This window comes from Engraulis encrasicolus, chromosome 11, assembly GCF_034702125.1.
Source record: "Engraulis encrasicolus isolate BLACKSEA-1 chromosome 11, IST_EnEncr_1.0, whole genome shotgun sequence".
In the NCBI taxonomy this organism is placed as follows: Eukaryota; Metazoa; Chordata; class Actinopteri; order Clupeiformes; family Engraulidae; genus Engraulis; species Engraulis encrasicolus.
The window spans coordinates 49,105,216-49,130,107 of NC_085867.1; the positions used below are offsets into that span (position 1 = coordinate 49,105,216).

At 42.2% G+C, this 24,892-nt stretch overlaps 3 protein-coding genes across 3 annotated transcripts; 1 reads left to right on the top strand and 2 right to left on the bottom strand.

The window, feature by feature from the left end:
• Positions 1-343: 343 nt before the first annotated feature.
• Positions 344-8,307, top strand: ube2g1b (ubiquitin-conjugating enzyme E2G 1b (UBC7 homolog, yeast)). Its single transcript, XM_063210814.1, has 6 exons — positions 344-606; positions 1,157-1,259; positions 1,353-1,450; positions 1,900-2,078; positions 3,550-3,667; positions 5,934-8,307. Exons 1-5 carry the CDS (start codon positions 564-566, stop codon positions 3,634-3,636), a joined length of 510 nt encoding a protein of 169 aa, XP_063066884.1. The 5' UTR covers positions 344-563; the 3' UTR covers positions 3,637-3,667; positions 5,934-8,307.
• A 35-nt stretch (positions 8,308-8,342) lies between these two features.
• Positions 8,343-15,849, bottom strand: arpc3 (actin related protein 2/3 complex, subunit 3). The gene is made up of 7 exons (XM_063210813.1): positions 15,754-15,849; positions 15,106-15,205; positions 14,844-14,920; positions 13,914-13,982; positions 12,811-12,937; positions 10,225-10,319; positions 8,343-8,606 (listed from the first exon to the last, which is right to left on the bottom strand). The coding sequence occupies exons 1-7, from the start codon at positions 15,757-15,759 to the stop codon at positions 8,544-8,546; spliced, it is 537 nt and encodes a 178-aa protein (XP_063066883.1). The 5' UTR covers positions 15,760-15,849; the 3' UTR covers positions 8,343-8,543.
• A 652-nt stretch (positions 15,850-16,501) lies between these two features.
• On the bottom strand, positions 16,502-22,014 carry gpn3 (GPN-loop GTPase 3). The gene is made up of 8 exons (XM_063210812.1): positions 21,795-22,014; positions 21,392-21,500; positions 21,068-21,235; positions 20,543-20,667; positions 19,486-19,601; positions 19,126-19,222; positions 17,853-17,981; positions 16,502-16,762 (listed from the first exon to the last, which is right to left on the bottom strand). Exons 1-8 carry the CDS (start codon positions 21,840-21,842, stop codon positions 16,706-16,708), a joined length of 849 nt encoding a protein of 282 aa, XP_063066882.1. The 5' UTR covers positions 21,843-22,014; the 3' UTR covers positions 16,502-16,705.
• Between the last annotated feature and the right edge of the window lie 2,878 nt (positions 22,015-24,892).

A 24,892-nucleotide genomic window follows, 5' to 3' on the forward strand; every position in this document is an offset into this window, starting at 1 on the left:
GGAGAAACCCTGAAATACATTTCTTGATTTGATTGATCAAGCAAGCTTTGTCCACTTGTTGGGGTTAGAAAAGCCATTGAATACATTTCTTGATTTAATTGATCAAGCAAGTTTTGCCCACTTGTTGGGCTTACTTGGAAAAGCCATTTAATACATTTCTTGATTTCTTAGTTGAGTTTACTCAAAAAATCCCTTGTTGTTTCATCAAGTAGGAACTGAGCAAGTGTTTAATTTTTTGTTCTTGCCCTGACAGTAAAATAGGCCTCTGCCAATAGTTTACATTCCAAATTCATAGGTGGCGCTACTAACAAAAAAACCCGCACGAAAATAATTCCGAGGAAGAATGGCGCATGCGGCATGAGTAATCCAACGCGAATAGAAAAACAGTTCTTCAGTCTACTTTTTGTAGGAGAATATCTCCGCCAAATCTGTGACAACTGACGGTAGACAACTTAACTGTGGTCTAGCTCTACGAAACACTGTCCTGTTGCATTCAGTAGAAAGATAGTTGGACGTTTTCTTTCTTTCAACCGGAAAACAACTGTGGTACACAGCCGAGGATAATGACCGAGCAATCAGCTTTGCTGCTTCGAAAACAATTGGCAGGTACTAAACTAAGCTTCTGTCAGCTAACCGGTGAAGGCATAGCACTTTAGCACAATGAATACTGTGTAATAGTTAATTTCCTAGAGTAAAAAATAGGCCGACGATATTGGGTTGGGTAGAAAGGTTGTTTCCTGTTGGTATTTTCATAGCCGATTTGCTTTTCAATATGCTATGACTTAGCGAGAGCCTGTCAACTCGAGCTACCATTTTGCTAGTTCAACAGCTCCTCGAGTAAAGCCCAACAAACACCATATGAAATCAAGTTGAAGGACTTCTAATGCGTAGAGCCGCGTGTAAACGGTTGTCAACGACAATGTTATTTTGGGACAAAGAGAAAGGACGATGTTATGGATCGCATACCATAAAACTATATAGTAAAACGCATCGACTGAGCTGTGGTGTTCTACACTTAAATTCAGCCGTGCTGTTTTAGCCGATGGGCCTCGGTTCAGTCCAGTCAGCATAGCTGTCTACGCTTTCCCACGTTGTAGTGGGCCTGATTGTGAAAAAGGTCTATTGCTCAATGCCTGACTCCTGGTCTGACTCATAGAACTCAACAAGAATCCTGTGGAGGGCTTTTCGGCAGGCCTCATCGACGATGACGACATCTACCAGTGGGAAGTGGTCGTCATAGGGCCTCAGGACACACTCTTGTAAGTATCCTATGCCATTTTTTTCTATAGTTGTGTCATTCTGAGCATTTTCTTTTGTCCATTTTTCTAATGTTTTGTTTATATGTTTTACAGTGAGGGGGGATTTTTCAAAGCACATTTAACATTCCCACACGACTATCCTCTTCGGCCTCCCAAAATGAAGTTTGTCACTGAAGTCTGGCACCCAAATGGTAATATTTTTCTCCCCCTTACAACTTTCTTATTCAATAAGAGGCATATGAAGATGAGCCAAGTGATGAATCAAACTCTTAACTTTTACGCGTTTTAAAAACCTACCTACCTTTAGGCCTACATGTACTTGTGTATGTACTTTGATGTATGGCTACTGAATAGGCTTATGTTGTGGGGTCTTGTATGTGTTTTTAAAATGTGTATTGTGGACGGAGAAGTGTGAGACAAATGTCAGACAAATGTATGTGCAACCAGAAAATATACAAAGCATTATATTTCTCTTAACCTTCAGTGGGCAAGAATGGGGATGTGTGAATCTCCATACTGCACGAGCCGGGAGAGGACCGCTTTGGCTATACTTTCTCTCTCTCTCTCTCTTTCTCTCTCTCTCTCTCTCTCTCTCTCTCTCTCTCTCTCTCTCTCTCTCTCTCTCTCTCTCTCTCTCTAGTGGCTAAGAATGGGGATGTGTGCATCTCGATTCTGCATGAGCCGGGAGAGGACAAGTTTGGCTACGAGAAGCCGGAGGAGCGCTGGCTGCCGATCCACACCGTGGAGACCATCATGATCAGCGTCATCTCCATGCTGGCCGACCCCAACAGTGACTCGCCTGCTAATGTAGACGCAGCCGTAAGTGTGTGTGTGTGTGTGAGAGAGAGTGAGTGAGTGAGTGAGTGAGTGAGTGAGTGAGTGAGTGAGTGAGTGAGTGTGTGTGTGTGTGTGTGTGTGTGTGTGTGTGTGTGTGTGTGTGTGTGTGTGTGTGTGTGTGTGTGTGTGTGTGAGAGAGAGAGGTGTGAGTGAGTGAATGAGTGAGTGAGTGAGGTGTGTGTGCGTGCGTGAGAGAGGTGTGTGTGTGTGTGAGAGAGAGAGGTGTGTGACCATCATGATATGAATCATCTCCATGAAGCCCTTCTACACACTAATTTGTAACTGTTGAGGAGTCTGAACAAAACATCCAGTTGGATTGCATATTTACATTAGCCTGACAGTCCATACTATTCATTTGGAATTACTTCATAATTCACGAATGGTCTGATTACGCTTCTCTGGGGAGAGTTTAGTCGTCCAGATGGCCGGCCAATAAGCAAACGCACTTGGGCACATAGTAACATACGTCATGAATGTCAACTGTCAGCGATTGGTCCACTCATTTCAAACCAGAGCTGAGCTCACTCCTCCCACCCAAGCGCTCCAGGGCATCGAGGATCCAGACCAAAAATGAATTACAAAGTAATTAATATGGTCTGGTAAAACCAGGGTATGTTTACACATTAAAAGACCCAAGCCAATGTTTATTTTCTACCACCTCAATCCCTTTTTAGTGTAATTGGTGCAGTTTATTGGCGGGAGAAAGAAGTTGCATGTTCTTGTCTGAATGGCTACCCATCCAACACACGCCCCCTGATTTTGTACTTGGTTGTGGGGAATGGCATACTGTTGATTGAAGGGCAAATAAGTGTTAACCCCTTTGCGCAGAGCCTATGTTATAAACTTACTGTCACCAACATTGTAATGGCTATGCCTTAATCTGTTACTGAAGGCTCTCTGTAATATGTCATAGCACTGTTGTTATGATGTAGTTGAGTATTTTCAGCAAATAGTAAATAGGCCCGCCGGCGACCCCATCTGCACAAAGACCCCATCTGCACTATGTACTAGTCTGACTAACACTTTTATTTTTATTTTGTTGCCATTGAGTTCGTTACAATATGCGACCTTGCCTCTTCCACTTATGCTTGTCTCCTCGCCCCACCTCCTGGCCCCTCCTCCGTGGAGAAACCGGTACAGTTTCCCAGCTGTCAGCCTAGCCACAACAACTTTTGAGGGACTGTTTTTCATTCACCATCCCAATTGCAAATGAGAAGAAGGCTTTACAATTGAACTTTTGCAAGATTTTGAAATATAATGCTGTGGTCAGTGATGTCATCATGACATATTACTTCCTGGTACGAGGAAACGAGCACAAGTGGAGGAGGCAAGGTCGCATATTGGAACACACTCATTGAGCTCGGGTCGCCGGCGTAGCAGCCCAGTGCCCTACCATCAGAGCCACAGTAGGACCTGACTAACACTTTGTTTTGTTTTTCTTTTGTTTCCACAGAAAGAGTGGCGGGAAGACCCTAATGGCGAGTTCAAGAAGAAGGTGGCGCGCTGCGTGAGGAAGAGCCAGGAGATGGCCTTCGACTAAAGACTTCTACTGCTACTGCCAACATACAAGTGTGAGTTCCCCCATCCAAAATAAGGAAAACAAAGTCCAGCTGGAATTTGATTTTATTCAAGTTGCATACAGCAAATTCTGAAATTTTACCAAGCAATTTGGTCAAACTTAACTTCAGTGGTAACTGTGGGGTAAGTCTTGAGATTGCTTTTTTAAAAGCCTCCATTGTGTTGGGCTAATTGCAAACTAGAAAATGCACTCAACGTGCAGACCTCTGCCAAGGAAGTGGTTTGATGGAACATTTGACTAAGTTACATCCAATTTTTTTGTTTCTGCCTTGTTTTTGTGGAGTTAAAAACTGGAATGTCAAAAATTTGCCGTATCCCGCTATGGTGAAGAATATTTCAAAAAATTCTTGGATCTGGACTGCAGTGTTAATTTTGTCAGCTTTTTTTGATTTAGTCGTAGTCTTAGTCACAATGACGAAAATCAATTTTAGTCTTAGTCATATTTTAGTCATTGCCTTCCCAATTTAGTCTTAGTCTTTGTCTAAATGACGAAAATCAATTTTAGTCTTAGTCAATTTTTAGTCATTTTAGTAATTTTGGTCAACACTGTACATAATAGAACTTCTCCACACACTGCTTCTCTTTTTAACATATATCATTGACTGGACAGAATAAACTTTCTCCGCGCACTGCTTCTCTTTTTAACATGTATCACACTGTGCAGAATGAAACTTCTTCACACACTGCTTCTCTTTTTCTCTATTGTATTTAACACCAGTGTTCATTTAGTCAGTTTTTTTAAATTTAGTCTTAGTCTTAGTCACAATGACGAAAATCTATTTTAGTTTTAGTCATATTTTAGTCATTGCCTTCCCAATTTAGTCTTAGTCTTAGTCTAAATGACGAAAATCAAAAAAGGGCTTTGACGAAATATTTTAGTCATAGTCATGGTTGACGAAATTAACACTGCTGGACTGTCATCTGGATCACCACCAAAATGTAATAATTTGTTCCTTTTGTCACTTCCAACAACGCCAACATTTTTCAAAATCCGTTCAACATACAATTGAGTTCTCTCATAGAACAGAGTGGTGTGCATTAGTAGTACTGCCCTTGTGATTTGATTCGATTACAAGTCGAGAGGTAACGATGCTACTGCCAACATACAAGTGTGAGTTCTAGTTTAAAGGGACACTGTGTGAGATTTTTAGTTGTTTATTTCCAGAATTCATGGTGCCAATTCACTAATGACCACCACCATCAAATTCTATGTATTCATTATGACGGGGGAAAAATGCACTTTTCATACATGAAAAGGGGGATCTTCTCCATGGTCCGCCATTTTGAATGACTGTAATTGGACCATACTAGAAAACATTTCTTTATTACTTAGTAAACTTTCAAGTAAAGATCAAATTTGGCAATAGGCAGCCCATTTCCAATGAACAGCATCGTTGCAGTACCTTTTTTGACCATTTCCTGCACTGTGTACCTTTTTAACAAAGAAAAAAACACGCATATACATCCGTCTCAAAAGGGTTTTGGGTGCAGGAGTAGCAAAGTCACTCGAAAACTGAAAATAAAGTTTGCACACCAAGCTCCTCTTTCTTACCCCTGCAACACACTACCGAGTCCGGACTCAAGTCCGTTTTTTTGTGGACTTGGACTTGTCTCGGACTCTGTATTGTTTGGACTCGGACTTGTCTTGGACTCGGACATTGGTCTTGCCAAATTAGGCTTTTGGACTCGCCCCGGGTCTGTCATTATTTTGTTTAGAACACTGGCCATCATAAATTCTAAAGTGGAGATTGAAATCCAATAACAAAAAAGTTTGTCTTCACGTCCATGGCGTATAGGTTTCCTTCAAATGTTCACATTATTGAAATTAATCCTTTTCATTGTTTAACACTGACCGACATGTGACACGGACTTTACTTGGACTCTAATCTTTTTGGACTCGGTCTTGTCTCGGACTCGAACCTCTTTGGACTCGGGCTCGTCTCGGACTAGTCTATTCTGGTCTTTGACTTGTCTTGGACTCTACAAAGGTGGTCTTGACTACAGCCCTGCTACCAGGACCTTACCCTTGTGCATGTGTATGGGTGAACGTGTTTGTGTGCGAGTGCACGTGTTTGGGTATGTGAACTGATGGAAGGCTGATTGCTGTACTCAAGTGTGTGCGTGCAATTGTTAACTGCAATGTGCAATAATGTGTATTATGTCTGTATGTTTTGTATTTGTGTATTTATGCTGTCAGACACCTTAATTTCCCTTAGGATTAATAAAAGTTCTCTACCCTCTACTCTACTCTACTTCCAGCCTCCCTAAAAGGACAAAGCAGTGGAGGACTTGACCAGCCGCCCCCTTAAAAGACTTTTGTACCCATGTCACATGGGGGAGATGGACATACAAGCAGCGTTTCTAACAAGGTCATTTTTCTTTGCCCCTCTGAAGGCCTGCTCCTCAGTTCTTCAACAGCATTTCTGTTCCTTCTTTAATATTATTTATTGTGTTTAGATTTACATTGCATGTTACCCCCTTTGTCCTTTTTACTTTTTTCTCCTGCCACTGAGCCATTGTCTTACAGGAAGATGATACAGTTTTCATTTTGTTCTTAAAATATTTCAGTTATATTATTTTAAGTCCCCCCTCTTTCTCCTCCCTTGGAGATCTGGGGTGAATTTCTCGAAATCAAAGTTGCTCACTACATTAGCTACTTCGTTGCTTTCAATGCATTTTCCCATTGGCAACTACCGAAGTTGCTAACAGGCTAACAACTTCTCTTTCGAGAAACTCACCCCAGAAGAGCTGAATGACGGCAGTTACATGGACGGAGTATTCCGGTTTGAAACAAAATATTGTCAGCACTGAATTTAAAAAAAAACAAGTTCTGGAGTATTCTGTTTACATGTGTGGAATAGCGTTCTGCAACTGGAATATTCCAGAGACACGGCCACATTTCAGAATGAGTTTACATGACTCCTGCGCAATCCAAATGCTGCCAATATTCCGTTTAAAATCGTAACATTTCCTGCATGTAAATGCGTTCAGTGATGCAAACGTCTCCCTGATGAGATCTCCTCACTCCCTCTGCTGCCTTAATTAAGTTGTTTTTCTTGCGAGCAAGGAATCCAGTGATGTCACATCGATGTCGGGATGATTTTTCTTATGAGTGGGTTTTGAAAAATAACTGTTTTGATCAAAGCAAAAAAAAAAAAAGTTATACTTGCTTGAGGGAATAGAGCATATTTTTTGTATTATCACATGATCTCAAAATAAGTATTTTTTTCTGTGTGTAAATATGTGCTGTACCATACGGATGCCAATCATCATGTCTGTACCTTCACCCTCATCATCATTTTATAATGATTGGTGCATCTAGAGTCGTCCTAGTCTCATTTATTACCTACACATTAATGTTTTATGATTCTGGACATAGGTTCAACTGTACGGCTCCAGTCTTCCTCAAAGCGCCTTCCAGAGAGGCTTGTTTTCCTGATCTGAGTGACGTTTTAAAGGTGCACTGTGTAATAAATCTAGTTGTTCATTTCCAGATTTTGCACTGTCCATTCACAAATGTCACCTTTTTGACAAATACTTACCACCACCATTAAAATCTAAGAATTTGTTATGACTGGGAAAACGGCATTTTGAATTTCCAGACATGGGCATTTTTAGCTGCAAAACTTACCATGCTTTGGTCATACTAGTAAATATTGGTTTATTATTTATTAATATTCATGAAAAGACCAAATTTGGCAATAGGCAGCAGTTTCAATGAGCAGCATAGTTGCAATGCCTACTCTGGCCACAATCCTACACAGTGCACCTTTTTAAGTCTCACTCGAATCACAGAATACTGTTAAACCTGTAGACAGCTGCTTGGCTTTGACACTCTTTACTTTCACACGGTCTCCTGACCAGATCAGATTTGTTTTTTAATCATGTTATCACCACACAAGTTCTCGAATATGCACATTGAAGTGGAAGAATAGTTCTAGATTCACCTTAACCAAGTAGTTTCCCCTCCTAACTGTATTGGTAAGCACTTTATAATATATAAACATTTACTAAGCACTGGGGTGAAACTAAATGCAAATGGTGAGCCGTAGTGTGGCGATATCTTTTGGGGATCATGGAATCATTAGATTGGATGTCCTGAGTCCTGACCTGGGGGGTGTATATAGGGGTGCAAGTCATTTCTCCACACTTGTGCCCTGTCCTCTGCCCTACCTGACTTGGTGAAAATCAGTTTTATATGGGACATTCATTTAACATTCAGATACAACAAACATGATGTATCTGGAAAAGAAATTAGGCCTTCTGGCACACGAGAAAATCGGTCTGTCTTAAACTTGGCTTCACAGATTGCTTTTCATAGATCACATTTGTAATTTGAATGTTAAATGAATGTCCCATGTCAAACTGACTTCACCAACATCAGCAATGAGGACTGAGGAAAGGACACGAGTCTGGATAAAGACTTGAACAATAGGTGTCTAGAGTATTACTCCAATGGCCGATGTCATTGATGTGGGTGGCAGCCCTATAGCCAATCCTCATTTATGAAGGACATGGCTGAAGTTGATGAAACTCAAACACATTCATTCATTATAGGACTTCAACTGTCTGTGTTTTTATTTTGTCATCACGTCATTGTGACTTTTCCCAATAAATACAAAAATAAAGGGTTGCTTTGTGTATTTCTTGAATAAAAAAAGGGAAACATTTGTATTTTAAAGATCTGTTTTTAATTCATGAAGCTTTAGCTCGTCGTGATTAAATGAAACTTAATTCGTCTCAAGTACAAAAATTTGCCAAAACAAAAAGTAAGTGAATGCACGGTAAGGTAAGAGGGGAATGGACATTAAAAAACACGTATTCCACATTGCACAGAGTTGAGTACCAGCAGCCGTCTCCAGGTGGCATCTATTGTCCCGGGGCAGAGAGGCTCTTGTTCATGAACTGCCTCTTCACAAAACAGACCCACCACTGCAACACAACAAGCAACTCATTAGTTTCAGTAGTAATACTGTTAACTCGTTTCAAGAACATGTAAACCACATTGTACACACAGTTACACTGGCAGAAAGTTAGTAGCTAACAAAAGCACGTCCGTAACACTTCTCCGCTCTCCAATGTCCCTAACCATGGGTGGGGAATCTATGGTTCGGGGGAAGGTTTATTTATATACAATGTTTCGAACAGTGGTGTAGTCTACCTTTTTATAGTGGGTATACTGTATATTTGAGCATTTTTGAAGTGGGTATACTGTATATATTTGTGCTATTCAAAACAATGGATCAATCAATTTTAAGTGGGTATACTGAAATCCCTGAAATTTAGAAGTGGGTATACTCCGTATACCCGCGTTCTACGTAGACTACACCACTGGTTTCGACCCAACATGGTCTTCAGCAGTCATGCCTGATGATGATGAAGACCCTGTTGGGTTGAAACGTTGTATGACCTGAATAAATCTTCAAAGCAGAGCTCGAGTGCGGACTTCTCTTTCTACCGAACCTTCATATTCCCATTCAACATGAAGCCATTAGATCTGCGTGGGTAGAAGATTATAGATCACCCATTCCTCCTTGAAAAGAGAGCAAGTAGCACTCACTGTACTGTAATTCCACAAGAGGATGATGCTTTGCGGAGACTTCCCATGGGACAGTAGCAGGGGTGGAACTTATTTTTTTTCCCCACCAGTCACTGTGGCAGGTAGATTAAAATCTACCAGTCACTAGCTATTTTTACCACTCAAAGTGACTGGTAGGTTGAAAAATGTACCCGTCAGCCCTGAAATTAACCCGTCCTTGGCGGGTGGATGGGTGCTTATTTCCAACCCTGGACAGTAGTCAAAAAATATATCAATAAACGGCATGATGAAGGACAGGGAGTGAAAGTCAAAGGGAGTGCTGGTGAGGAGCTTTATTCAGAACCTATAAATAAGCTCGATTGTGATGGTGCATTGCTGTGCAGCGTGCATGCGCACTTTGCCATTTCAATGCATTCTGGTTAGAATTTTCTACCCAGAGTGCATCATGATTTTGCATTGTGCATGCGTACTGCTCGGTCAGCACAGCTCTGCTTCATCACAAATGAGCCCACTTGTTTTGAGTAGGTGCAGGATCGGGATAAGGAGTCATCCTACAGGAGTGAGACAGGATGGGATTCATATTTGGTACTCATCAAGCAGGGGATTGGAAAGGGAACAAGGGATGGGTTTTTTCCGGGATTGGGATGAGACAGGAGTGAAAATACTCGTCATTCTCTAATAGTGCGTTCAGGCCGACCAGACGGAGCCGGTGCCCGCACCAGTTACGTTCGGCACTAAAGTGTTTATCTGCGAACCGCCCGTGTTCATACTGGGCTCTGAACTTTTTCCGCACGTGACTGTGTTACCCGGATGAATCTGCTGATGGCCACGCTGTCGTGACGGTTCGCAGAGAAAAACCTAGTATTTTGCGGTTCGCATTGCGAACCAACTTTCTAGTTCGCGAACGCTAAAATCTGTGGCGTGAACACAACGGCCGGTTCGCAATTAGGTGCGGGAACGGGCACCGGCGCGGATCTCAGTCGGCCTGAATGCGCTATAAGTGTCACTCACCTTGCTGGGTTTGTCTGTCTGGGGGTCGAAGACGCGGTCACACAGCCTCAGGCCTGTCTCCTGTCGGATCTGCTGCAGGTATAACCTCATGGTCTCTGCAGACAGCACACCAGATAAAAACCTTAACAGTCAATAACGCAGCAACCCCTTTTGTAATCTAGCTACGTCTATACAAGCACAACTGATATATCGTTCCTTTGCCAACTCTAGTCACGTTTTCATTTAAGGCTCATCAAATCTCAGATTCCAGTGCACTTCATTTCCAATCAACAAACTGAGGAGCTTGCCAATTCAGCGTGGGCCCACACTTGCACTTACACTTGCATTTGGGCATACTTTTAAATTGAGCCTATGACATCTTGTGCACTGGATGCGGATCAACTTGGCCCAAGCCTAGGAGTTCAGGGGTGCATGTCTCGAAACCATACTGTAGTTGGGTCATTCCATGTCAATTCACACGCCTTCCCCACATGACCCTCTCCGATTTACCCGATATCTCACATATAGGTACCTTTTGATGTCAATTGAAAGAATACCAAGTATTAGCACCCTACGTCTAACGGTTGTGGAGATGAAGCCCTCCAAAGTTGGGGTGCCATGCCCACTTTTCAAGCCTGTGAATTGCATACAAAATTTACAAGCAGATTTTGACACCTCTGGTTTTAGTTTGAAGGAAGATACAGGCCTAAAAATCACCATGGCCCCTCAATATGACACTGTCTACCAGATGATGTACTTACAAATGGCATGCCTTGATTATTTTTGGCTATATTAAGCCTTAAAAACTGAATTAGTGAAACGCGTGTTGAAGAGTCTTGCCACTTTGGGGTTCCAGATCTTGGAAACTATGTATGCTTTGGGAGTTATAATTGATTTTCCTTCATATTTGGGAACTGTACAGTGTATTCCAAAAAAAGTAGGGCACTCAGCCTTTTAATGATCGAATAGGAGGGACTCAAAAACAGCTTTTGGACAAAATGACCTTACGGTACCCTCTACTTCAGGCCTCAAATTAACCATGTGGGCACTTGATGACTGGAACGCCATTTTAACCCCATGTACAGTAGCACTGTATCAAACATTCAAGCTTGGAAAAATTTTGTTTTTCAAAGTTCTTCATATTAATCTTGGCCTTCAAAGTATATGTTTTTGTCTATGTCTTATCACAGTGTCTGGTTTGTCTGCTGCCATCTGCTGGTCAAAAAACGCAACAACAGTGTAATGTAAGAAAACAAAAGGGGTTGTAAAGTCTTGCCCATAATTTACCAATAAAGTAGCCGAGAAATCTAGACGCCCCTAGGGGTTAAGCTCGCTAGGCTACCAGTAAAGCACTTTAATTCTACAGTATATTGCTATAAATTAATTATGATTTTAACGAGCATTATGCAGAATGCTCAATCATGATTACATTTCTACCAGGACACCCCCATCCCCATGTCTGGTAGAAATGTAGTGCAGGGTGAGGCCATCTTGGGACTGGCATCATGATTGAGCATTAATCAGTCACACTTAGGAAATGTTTTAAACTAGAAATATTCATCATGCTTGTTAAAATCATAACTATATAGCAATATGCTGTATAATAATTACAGTGCTTTATTGGTTAATTATGGGCAAGATTTTCCAGCCCCTTTTGTTTTCTCACATTACGCTGTTGTTACTTTTTTAGACCAGCAGATGGCAGTAGACAAAACAGACACTGTGATACGATATAGAGAAAAACACATATACTTTGAAGGCCAAGATTAATATGAAGAACTTTGAAAAACAACATTTTTCCAAGCTTGAATGTTTGATACAGTGCTACTGTACATGGGGTTAAAATGGCGTTCCAGTCATCAAGTGCCCACATGGTTAATTTGAGGCCTGAAGTAGAGGGTACCGTAAGGTCATTTTGTCCCAAAGCTGTTTTTGAGTCCCTCCTATTTTATCTTTTAAAGTCTGAGCGCCCTACTTTTTTTGGAATACACTGTACAGTTCCCAAATATGATGGAAAATCAATTATAACTCCCAAAAGCATGCATAGTTTCCAAGATCTGGAACCCCAAAGTGGCAAGACTCTTCAACACGCGTTTCACTAATTCAGTTTTTAAGGCTTAATATAGCCAAAAATAATCAAGGCATGCCATTTGTAAGTACATCATCTGGTAGACAGTGTCATATTGAGGGGCCATGGTGATTTTTAGGCCTGTATCTTCCTTCAAACTAAAACCAGAGGTGTCAAAATCTGCTTGTAAATTTTGTATGCAATTCAAAGGCTTGAAAAGTGGGCATGGCACCCCAACTTTGGAGGGCTTCATCTCCGCAACCGTTGGACGTAGGGTGCTAATACTTGGTATTCTTTCAATTGACATCAAAAGGTACCTGTATGTGAGATATCGGGTTAATCGGAGAGGGTCACCTGGGGAGATTCTAGGGAATCATGTGAATTGACATGGAATGACCCACTTGCTACATTAGCTACTTTGCTGTTTGCCATGCAATTTCCCATTGGCAACTACAAAAGTCGCTAACTGGCCAACAACTATGCGTCTGAGAAACGCACCCCAGTTTTGTTTTGTTTTTTGAAAGGGATCTTGGCAATACCTTCTTCCTGTTTGTTGGCGGGCTTGGCATACATGGCGTTGAGGGGGAAGCCTGGCTCTCCAGGGATAGGGAAGTTAGTAATTCCAAGCGTGTACATCTCCTTCTCTCCTTGGCCCCGCGAGCTGCACTGTAAAGCACACAGGACAGAACGGTGTTTATTCTCACTTTAGTTGAAGTTTTAAAGTAGGCATGCTCCTCAAACACAGGAAAGTAGTACTTGTAGACGCTGTCTTTTGGTCCGTGACTGCATGTCCAAAAAGCATTCATATGGAGTAGAAAATACTAGGGCTGTGTCTCAAATCACGCACTTGTGCACTTCGGGCACTGTTATTTCAGTGCCTAGGGCGCTCACGCTGAAAATTTCAGTTGAGCCAGTGCATTGAAAGTGCCAGGATGATCCCCTAACAATGGCGGAAAAATGCAGTGGTTGAATGATGGACGCTGCACGCACTAAACGGCAGCCATGTTGACAATGACATGAAGGAAATGTGGCATTCAGTTCAGTAGAATAGTTTGGTCAACAGTCTCCAAATTCTGTGAGTAATGTTGATGGGACACCAACCTTTTCATGCCAGCCAAAGTATTGTATGTGTGATTGTTGTCTTTCGGGGTGAAGGACATGGAAATACAAGCACCAGACGCTGTGCATTGTAAACAGTAGCCAACTCATATTTTGGCGAGCTAATGCCATGCTCAGCCGTCACTTCCAGCGAGGGCACAGTGCCTAGTGCTCAAATTATTGCACGACACTATGTACTAAAGACCTCAGTGCACTGTGTGCACTATGCACTGACTGTCAGTGCACTGACAAAAGTGTGTCATTTGAGACATAGCCTGGGTTTGACTTGGAAAGTGGTGGGGACATTCATTTTGGCAAATTGTACGAGTTAGCCATTTTTGCATTATAATTAAGAGGTGGGGACAAGTTAGGTTCAACGCAAAAGTGGTATGGACATGTCCCCACCATCCACACCTTCAAGTAAAGTTACACCCTTAAAAAAAGAGTAAGCATGTGTGTGCAGTCTTTTCTACTGTATTGTTCTCTCTCTGAAAGTCCTACAATTGTACAGAAAGAGGATGTTCACAATTTAAAATATACATACCTTCTGCAGTTTCTTCAGGCATTCTGATATGTAGAGGGTGATGTAGATCAATGTCCTGTCAGCCTCGTTCTGTAGACAAACAAACAATATCCAATAACACTCGTTAGAAGTTGCCTTTTTAACTCACAAATTGAAACAATTTATAAGGGGGCTCCATCTATCTCAACCCAAGGGGATCCAGGATGTGCATGTGGTTTTCAAAGAAGGGGCCGCGGCAGGTTGACTGAATAACAAACGTAACCCAAATCATCCAAAAATATAACAATATTCTCAACAGCATTATGATAATATATTACATTCTATGAATATTACTATTACTAATATTATATCCTAGGGGTACTACTGTCACGATTCCCTGATTGACGCTCCCAACCCAGGACGCTCCCCTTTCATCTCGCTCCCACTAGCCAGACTATCGGTACCACCGCCATATGACGGAGCTAGTTATGTTGTTGATGTTAGTTTTTTTGTTTCTAACTTTAACCCTAACCTTAACCCTAAACCTAAACCTAACCCTAAACCTAAACCTAACCCTAAATTGCTTGTATGTGGCAGTGTATGATAATACGTGAAATATAATCGGGTGGGACTACACGTCCGGGAGTGATAGAAACACCTGGGACTACACGTCCGGGAGCGATCTCAGTTGGGAGTGTCCATCCCCCACCGCTACTGTCACATAGACCTAGACTATGTTTGTGAAAGGGGATGTGCAGTGAAAAAGTGTGGCACGAGTTGACCCTTGTGAGGGGGCTTTGGCTGGAAGATACTGGTATATGGGGCCCTTGTCATGATTAAGTTTGGGAACCCCTGCACTAGGTTACAGGTGGGTGTAGCCATCCTTATGGCTTCGAGTCAGATGTGTTCATTTCAGAGCAGGTTGAGACATGCAGAGGAATGGGATGTGTGCTACCTGCGTGCAGCTCTCACCTTAATTTCATAGTTCTTGAAGAACACGTTGGCCTTGAAATAGTAGATTGCCTCGTCAATAATGTCGGTGTCTTTGGCTGTCATAAGCAAAAACAATAGACAGAATTAGCGCACATAAGGGGAAATAGCATCATGCCGCAGAGATGTAACGCCTGACCAAATAAGGTAGCAAGCAGCGTATTCCGTGACAATGCGGAAGGAGGTGTGCAAAAGTCACAACAATTAAAAAACACAAAATGTATGAGCAATTGAGATAACATACTCTCTTTAGCCGCCGGGCCTTTGAACTGCGTTTTAAGTGGCAGCAGTGCCATGTTCCCCACCATTTTGGTGTCAGAATCCAACAAGCTGGAGTGGTATGCCTGTAGGAAAAGAGGAAGTATGACAGCATTTCACCACATTTGCTTAGCAGTGATAAATTAACAGATGTGCAGACACAACGGAAAACGTGATTGTATTGAATAACTCCACACAGTAAAGGTAAAATGCCCCCCAACAACATTACAAGGCAACTTCTAAGTAAAAAGTATTATTTTAGGACGTCCACTTCAAGAAAATCTGATGTTAGCCGTATAGCTTCCTGGCTTGAAAAGGTGTGTGCCATTCGGAAAATCTCTCATCATATCACGCAAATGCCCACCTGATTTACTTTTGAGCGATAACGAAGTATGCAAATACAAAATGTGCTTAGTATGGCTTTATTGCAGATTCACACAGATTGGCTGTATATTTATTGTCCCTCTTGGGTGCTAGCTAACGTTAGCTGCTTCAGTGTCCACCTCTGTCACCAAATGTTAGTTTTCATAGACTATAACTGTGTAAACTGCTGTCAAAATAAACACGTTGAATATGCAAACATCACTAGCCCATGTTAATTTAACGGCAATCCATTTCATTGTCCCAAACTCACCGGCATCTTGATAAAGGCTTCGTTCTTTCCACAAATCTACAAAAATCTGTCAGTCAGCGTAGCTAGACGCCGCTTCCGCTATCCCACCCTACCAGCGATTCCCTGATTGACGCTCCCAACGCAGGACGCTCCCCTTTCATCTCGCTCCCACTAGCCAGACTATCGGTACCACCGCCATATGACGGAGCTAGTTATGTTGTTGATGTTAGTTTTTTGTTTCTAACCCTAACCCTAACCCTAACCTTAACCCTAACCCTAAACCTAACCCCAACCCTAAATTGCTTGTATGTGGCAATATAGATAATACGTGAAATATAATCGGGTGGGACTATACGTCCGGGAGTGATAGAAACACCTGGGACCGCACGTCCGGGAGCGTTCTCAGTTGGGAGTGTCCATCTACTTCCCCTACCAGCACTGCCGATGTGATGCGCAGACTCGCCAGACGGTGGCCTCGCGCAGGGAGTTCTCAAAAAAAGCATCCTTCTCCAGCAAGTGTTGTGCATGTGCCACATCAAATAGGCAGCTTTTCGGGTTTTTGTTTGTTTGTTTGTTTGTTTAACTCTGCAATGTTGACAATGCCATCCAAATTTAGCTCTGAAATGTGACAGTGCTTTACTGGATTCTTTCTTTCTTGACAAAATGTAGGCGCTCTAGTCAAATAAAGTTATATAAAGTGTCTCTGCCATTATAGTTTTGTAGTCATGGGCGGGTTTCTGGTTTGTCCATTTTAAAAGACACTCACAAGTGATTGTCACAAAATGTGATTCTTTATTGCAAAAATATGAATGCTTATGGGTTTCCCTATCTTGAAGAGAAATTTACAGATGTAAGTGTCAATCATGCACAACACGCTTGGATACCCCTCTCAAACACTCACACACAAAAACAAACACGTAAAATTATATAAAAATAAGTTATATTTCCACATATACAATGTCAGACATAGCTCTCAGGAATCTTGAAAGAATTCGTCATAGTTCGTGTTGCTGGGATCTTCATCTGTCTCCTGGGTAGGGAAAAAAGTCAGAGTCAAGACTCAGTTCATATTGTAAAATTGAACTCTACATATCATCCCTCAGCTTGCAGGTGCATCACAGTGGAACAGACATCACTGGAAAGGAGAGGCTGGAGCACACTGCAGCTTAGTTCTTAGGTTTTTATTATGGGACTAGTTGGGTGTTTGCACATAATAAAAACCTAAAACTAAGCTGCTGTGTGCTCCAGCCTCTACTTTTCAGTTCATACTATAGTTCTTCCAATATTTTAATATTATGGCGTCATTTATTGCATTACACTTTAATCCAAAGCGACTTACAGTTATTATTTTTCTGGGTATTGGTAACAGTCCCTGGAGTTATGTGTGGTTAGATGCCTTGCTCAAGGAGGCTTCAGCCATAGTAGGGAGAGATTTGAACCCACAACTCCCAGAATGAAAGACAAACTCACTAACCACTAGACCAGGGGTACGGAAGCCTTTTCATTCAAGGGCCACTTCAAATTTCACAAAATCCTCCTTTTATAAGATTATGAACACAAACCAGGATTTCCCTCTTCACTTTAGGCCTATAATAAAAAGGTGTTCACCCTTACAACAGACCCCATCTTCACTAGGTCCCCTGAAATAAAACTTAACTGTATTGCAAATGTATTTTCTAAGATTTCCTTTCCCCACAAACCATGTCATTTTTCCTGTGAAACTGCATAACATAAAAATTATATCGGGGGCACGATAAGAGATAGTGACATAGGTTGCCTGCACTAGACCATGGCTGCAATTGTACAGGTATCGTGCACTTGAGTATGAAATGTGCGATTTCTTTTCCTCGATTCTCAAGTGCAGAGAAATCCTGCACACTGTTCATTCCACCAACAAACTTTAATACGTTTCGTAACTTTACCTGAAGAAGGTACCAGGTAACTTTACCTGAAGAAGCTCGGATGACCGAAACGTTGTATTAAAGTTTGTTGGTGGAATGGACAGTGTGCGGGATTTCTTTGCACTTGACTGACAACCCCGCTGGGATAACATCCTATGCACCTGCCCAACTACAGAGGTGTGCAAAAGCGTCTTTGTTGAACTTTTCCTTGGTTCTCACCTTGGGCTCCTTGACCTCCAGATCTTCTCCATACTGAATGGAGAAGTCGATGTGCTGCAGGACAATACTGACGCCCTCTTCATCAGTGCGATCGAAGGGCAGAAATCGCACCATGCTGTAGTCATCAATCTGCAACAACAGAACATAAAACAGACCTGAATACGGACACTCGCTGTTTTATACCATTACATGATATGGGGAAGGATTGGCAAAGGTCCCGGGCCGGAATCGAACCCGGGTCGGCAGCGTAGCAGCCCAGTGCCCAGCCGTTAGAGCCACGGCAGGGCCACTCTCGCTCTTACTGGCAAATCGTCATTACACACAGAAGAAGGGCTCTGCCCGAAAAATATCTGAAAAGTGGCGTCTTTCGCTACCTTCATGTATACCAGCCTCCATCTCACACACTATGACCCAAAATACTGGATAAGAGCAAGATAACGCAAAACACGGCCACTCAATGCAAAAGCGTGTGCTCAAGTTGGGTCTCCTAAGGGGGCGTTGTCCCCTCCTTCTTCTTCTCTTTTTGAGGTGTTTGCTCAAGATGTGCCATCTTTGATGGCAAATGTGCTGAATTACAGATATTGAGGTTGGGGGTTCGAACCCCAGTCACAGCCATGTTGTGGGCAGCCGTGGCCTAGTGGTTAGAGAGTTGGTCTTTCAATCTAGGGGTTGCAGGTTCGAATCCCCCCTGACCTCTCCCTACACCTCCATCCATGGCTGAAGTGCCCTTGAGCAGGGCACCTAACCCCACATTGCTCCAGGGACTGTAACCAATACCCTGAAAAATACAACTGTAAGTCGCTTTGAATAAATGAAAGCGTCAGCTAAGTGCAAGGCAATGCAATGCAATGCAATGTGCGCTACCGCCATCTACAGCGGTAAGGGGACTTCATTGATTCTCAACCTTAAGACTACGAAGGTCTCCTAACCGAAGGTCTCCTAAAGGGGCGTTTACCCGACATAAAGTGAACACCAGAAAAGAAACAAAATGACGCTTCTTGTTAGATCCACCTTCTTTGCTATGAATGTGTGACGGAGGTGTTTCTGCACAGTTCGCCCCCCTCGCGTACGCAAACCTGGCTGTCACCTCGACAACTACAACGGTCCGGAAATGGGAGTCACAGTACGATACCGCTGGACCAGCGGCATCAACACTATATGACGCTTTCGGGAGGGAGGTTTACTAACGTTCCACTTTAACTCTTGTTAGTGAGCCTCCGTTAGAAATGGGCATTTCAGTCCGCTTGGAAGCAGTGTGGTATGGACCACCTACCAGGCCACAAATGGCTTGTGTGAGTTTCTGGAACTTGGTGCTCCTCATGGTGACAGAGTTGTCCTCCATCATGGAGTACATGTCCGGGTCCAGGTACCTGTGGAAGAGAAGAGCTACACTTCAGATCCTGTACACGATTTATCTGTCTTAGTTGCAATGTGTACTATTTGCCGGCTACTACACTTCATTTCCTTTGGGATAAATTAAGAAACTCTACTCTGCAGTCATTTACACATCTACATCCACCCTTCCACCATTACAAAACATTTCTAATGCCATACATATAAGATCATATAAAAAAATTAAACGGATGTAACTGAATTAGAGATTAATGAGATTAATGCAACTTTGTGGACGTACTTCTCGATTTCCTTCTTGGCTTTTGGGCTTAGCAGGTCCATCTTGGTCATGATGTTGACTTGAGGGATCTCCAGGGACACCATCGCACTTAAAGCGGCCATGACACCCGAGATGAACTGCAGGAACAGAAACAACAACATTATTATGGGGCACTCATGGGTAAGCAGTTACTGTGTCAGACTTGTAGCCCAAAGGTTGCTGGTTCAACTCCCGACCCGCCAGGTTGGTGGGGGGAGTAATTAACCTGTGCTCTCCCCCATCCTCCTCCATGACTGAGGTACCCTGAGCATGGTACCATCCCACCACACTGCTCCCTTTCGGGCGCCATTGGGGCTTCCCCCTTACACGGGTGAGGCATAAATGCAATTTCGTTGTGTGCACTTGTGTGCTGTGATAGACTTCACTTCACTTCCGCATGTTACAATGCATGAACATACATATACTAGTGTTGCACCGATACCGATACCAGTATCGGTGGATCGGTGGATCGGCACTAAAATGGTGGTATCGGTATCGGCGAGTACCAACAAATAGGGCACCGATACCATTTACAGGTGCTTGTATGACACTTAAACAGCCTTGAAATGAGTTATTTCATAGAGGTATTTAAAAAGTACAAAAAGTTTTGCAGTTGTCCTGTTTCACAAAGGTAGGCAGCAGCCTGAGAAAGCAATGATTTTACATCCATGCACTGCAGCCCTTCATATATATACATTTCAAATAGGGTGGTATCGGTATCGGTATCGGCCGATACTGCACAGCCAGGTATCGGGTATCGGTATCGGGGCCAAAAAATGGTATCGGTGCAACACTATATTATACACAATGAATGAAAATAAGTATCGTATAAGACATAGCAAAACTTCATTAAATTGATGCTAGCAGCAATATTTGGAATTAATATTCATGTAACGACTCAAAAATTATGTGTCCTGTACAGATGTGGTGAAGTCGTGATGGCAGATGGGTGCAAACTTCATTACCCCTCACAGGCTGGCAATATCATTTTGACCCAAAACCAACCCACAAACAAACAAAATTGAAAAGCTGTCAGTACCTTAAAAGTTTCCACCATAAATTGTGAATCAACGAGGAAGACGCCACAGACACGGAACTCCCACTGCTGTAGCTGTTCCACTAGCTGCTTCATAACGGGAAGATGAGTGTACAGCTCGATTTGTCCTGAGGAGAGAATATTTAGTGGAGAGAGAGAGAGAGAGAGAGAGAGAGAGAGAGAGAGAGAGAGAGAGAGAGAGAGGGGAAGTCTCTTAATAGATGTGTGACATTCATTATGCCTAACTGTTACAGCAGAACTTCGGTTAATTTTACTTCAGACATGTAAAAGTTTTATCTTTTAACAACATCAGCTGATTTTAAAGCACTTCACGCATCAACATCCATGTGACCCTCTGGTGAAGACAGAATCTACAAGTTACCGTCAAAACATGTCAGGTGAGAGATAGACGGTAAGTCTTAACATGTCTGACGTAAAAAGAAAGACCCAAGCCACAGACATGACATGACATGCAGATTGCAGACAGATTTCACAAACTAAGAATACCACAAACACAGTAACTCCCACCTGGACAGTCAAACAGTATGTAGTCATCTTCCATGTGGCCAAGGTTCTCCTCCAACCAGTCGAAGTTATTGGCAAAGTACTCCATGCAGAAGACTAGTCCTCCATTTGGGCCGAACCTCAGAGAATCGTCTTCCATAACGTCATCCACCTGGATCAGCTCTCTGATGTCTAACAAACAGTGGGAAAGTGTTTTGAGTGGCGAGTGGAAAAAGAGATGTACGTGGCAGCTGCACAACAACAACAACAACAACAACAACAACACAAGAAACTTTAATACTGCAACTTGTTCTGTGTTTGTGATGATTACAGAGTTGCTTCACTCACCTGCCATGACGGGGTAATTGAAGTATTCGGCTGCAGGATCCAGATTGACGACCTGCACAGAGCGATTGAGGTTCTCTGCGTGCTGGACCATTGTGGAGCAATATGTACTCTGTACAAACAGAAGACATCCATAACATACAGAGCATGTATCAGACAGAGCCCAGGGTAAAGATTAGAATCTTCCACGAAGTCTACCAGACAAAACATATCAAATAAACACGTCCAATACTCTGCTATCGTAGTTGTGGAACACTACAAGAACACTACCTACCGGTATATCATTCCCACAGCCTCTATCTATCTGTAAGCATTCTCCACTCTACAATACATGGGCTAGTAGGCTTATTTAGCTAAGTGGCTAACTCACTCAGCTACATTAGATTGCCTTGTAACTTGTTCGTACCTTTCCGCTGCCCGCAGGCCCCATAACCAGTTGCGCGTAGCGTGGCATCTTATAATTTATGTCCCTCCAGTCAAAACAATGTGTAATATTAACATTACAGGTTGAGTATCCCTCTCATCTTGCCAGCAACATGCTAGCTCCACCACGCACTTCAATGATGAACTACGGATGCACCCGAGGGTCAAACCGCATCACACACGGCTCAGATTGCGACTGCGAGGTACCATTTCCAGAAAGAGCGCGTCTCTGAAGGCTGTCTGTGGAGCCGTCAGTTCTTGTGCTATGGTGCCCACAGACTTCACTTCTCTTCTAATCATTTTTACAAGCGAAAAGGGGGTTTATTGGCCATTTAATCTTGCAAAAAAAAGGCCAAATCATGGGACGAACTGCAATAGTAAACTCCTACTAACTGTACTAAGTGATGATCCTTGCATCACATATTAAAATAGCCTACAAATTGATATTTAGTGGAACATACTTTTTTCAAGGTCAAAGTTAGAGATTCATTTTTCCATAGGGTGACATTAGCCTACATAGGCCTTGGCCTAGAGGCAGATAGCTAGTACAAATAGGCCTACATATCAAGACAGACTACAATCAAACAAAAACTCCACAAAAACCGATAATACAATTTATATTTATATATTTATATTTATATCGTTTTGGTTTTTATTATATATAGTTCGGCAGCCTCCAGGGCTGTATGAATGTGGAATAGTGTATTATGTGTGATGTGTAGGCCTATTTTGAAAGCGCTTTGAGACGTGATATTGCGCTAAATACAGGTCGTATTATATTGTATTCTCCTTTGTATTTTGGCAGGTACAGTGGTAAGATGGCAAGTGTACTGACTGGACTAATTTGGAATGTTGGAGAATGTCAGTGCATGTGTAACTTTGATGTGCTTGTTGTGATGTCACAGTGAACCAAAGTTCCGTTGCAGAAGAGAACAAGGCTGCTTCAAAAGCAGTCATTCTGCAAAGCAACAGACTAGAGGAAAGAGGTGAGTAAATACTCTCCTAATCTTTACATTTAAAACACGTGCTTTCATTTCGTTTTAAGTGAAAATCAAGACTAATTGTGTGTATTTAGTAGAGTTAATTGATAGCTCGCTGTATTTTTGTTAGTGATATTGCATTTGTTTGTTTATTTTCCTTTTGGAAACCAAATTTTCACCTGCCACAACTAATATCACATTTACAGCAAAAAGCTATTTCATTAATTATTAAAATAAATACAATTTTCTCAGGTAGAATAGAAAGGGTAATTTATTTTAACATATAATAAATAGGCTGGTGGTAGTTGTGGGTTAGATAGGCCTATAATAGATAGGGCCAAATTAGATATAATATATAAGCTTCGTCCTAATTAAGTCTTTCCAGTAAATGTTGTGTGTAAAAATATGCTGTAGCTTAATGACAAAACAAAATAAAGTAGCCTACATTAAGTATACTATAAATACGTAAATAAATCATTACAGAATCCCCAACCTTCACCCCCCACCTCCAAAATCATGTTTTTATTTGCAGTGATAGTGATGTAAATTATACATTATATTTCTTCTTTGATATGTGAGGGGTTGTTTATAATTCATATTTGTAATTTGTCATATAATTTCTGCAATATCAAATCAGACATCTCTCATTGTATGATTCTGTTGTCTTGGAAATGACTTATCACAATGACAGGCCAGCCAATCAGAGCATAGTATGAACATTCCATAGGTGTAAGAGTTTTGTGTGTCATGAAGAGTCATGAATACTGTCGTCATAGAAACAAGACCTCACAATGCAATTGAATTGCTGTCATAGCCTAATTGTCTTGTGGTAGGCATGGAGTCGTTCAATGGTAGCCTATATGACAATACAGCATACAATACAATACACCATGTAGGCTATTTCTATAGCACCCACAGTATCACCAGAGATTCTTTAAGTATATAGAGATATGCCAATGTAATAGGTTGCTATGGGCACCTAACGTGACCAGGTTCCGGTCTGCCTAAAGGGACGTGTCATAGCATTGAACAGAACAGTCCTTAGTTCTGCCTAGGTCTGCCTAAAGGGGGATCCCCCCCCCTCCCCCTTGCAATAATAGAACCCGGAAACAATGGGCCAAAGGAACCTCTCTCTCTCTACTCTCTCTGGTATCACTGGGGTCGCCGGTGGGCCTATTGACTATTTGCTGAAAAGACTTAACTACATCTTAACAACATTGCTATGACATCACCAAGAACCTTAATTAACAGTTTAAGACATACCGGTAGTCATTACAATGTTGGTGACAGTAGGGTTATAACATAGGTTCTGCGCTAAAGAGTTAATTACCTGCACAATTATGTTCGGGCATTCTACCTGTGTGGGTATAAGGTGATTCCTTGACCTGGCTTGGAGCTCAGGGGGCTCTCTGCTGACATGATGCCCAGGAGTAGAGAGCCTTTTGTGGGCAGGATCAGTGAGGGGGAGACTGTGTCATTTTTGTAGTCAATCCATTTCATATGGATTAGGCTAATGAAAAATAATGAATGCTCCCCTCCCCTGTCCCTTCTCTCCACAGATATGTCTTATTATTATTACAGTATCGACTGGATATAAAACCTTGTCGAGTTTGAGAGAGCAGGAGGGCGGCCTGCGGTGTGCACGTCAGGATATGGACGCCCCTGGTGTCCCCGTGCACCTGCTGCAGACCCTCTCCGCCAGACCCGAGCTTTATGCAACAACGTTTGGAAGGTGTGTGTCCGTGTGTGTGTGTGGGTGGATGCATATCTTGTCACCAGGCCAGACAGGCAGCCACTCGGGGCTCCCAAGCCACTAGATGATGAACAACAGCTCACACTTTAAACAATAACTTACGATAGAGTAGTTAGTGCAAAACAGTTATACTTGATTTCAGTATAATGTATGCTGAAGGATGCAATGACAGTTTTCCCCCACCATCAAATGCATTTGAAACGATAAAGACTAACATAACATATCTTGCATCAATCACTCTTTACGTTATTTACACCTAACACCTACTTACACCAGACATTATTTTCAACAACACACTATGATAACTTTTTTTTGCCTTTTTCTTTTGTTTGTTTTTTTTGCAGCCCT

Coding starts and splice junctions, on each gene's coding strand:
- ube2g1b (XM_063210814.1), top strand. CDS start 564: ATGACCGAGCAATCAGCTTTGCTGCTTCGAAAACAATTGGCAG. Junction 1,260..1,352: donor GGGCCTCAGGACACACTCTT/GTAAGTATCCTA, acceptor TATGTTTTACAG/TGAGGGGGGATTTTTCAAAG. Junction 1,451..1,899: donor TGAAGTCTGGCACCCAAATG/GTAATATTTTTC, acceptor CTCTCTCTCTAG/TGGCTAAGAATGGGGATGTG.
- arpc3 (XM_063210813.1), bottom strand. Junction 14,921..15,105: donor AGGCCCGGCGGCTAAAGAGA/GTATGTTATCTC, acceptor TGCTTATGACAG/CCAAAGACACCGACATTATT. Junction 13,983..14,843: donor TCAAGAACTATGAAATTAAG/GTGAGAGCTGCA, acceptor GTTTGTCTACAG/AACGAGGCTGACAGGACATT.
- gpn3 (XM_063210812.1), bottom strand. CDS start 21,842: ATGCCACGCTACGCGCAACTGGTTATGGGGCCTGCGGGCAGCGGAAAG. Junction 19,602..20,542: donor TTATGGTGGAAACTTTTAAG/GTACTGACAGCT, acceptor CTGTTCCTGCAG/TTCATCTCGGGTGTCATGGC. Junction 17,982..19,125: donor CACAAGCCATTTGTGGCCTG/GTAGGTGGTCCA, acceptor CTGTTGTTGCAG/ATTGATGACTACAGCATGGT.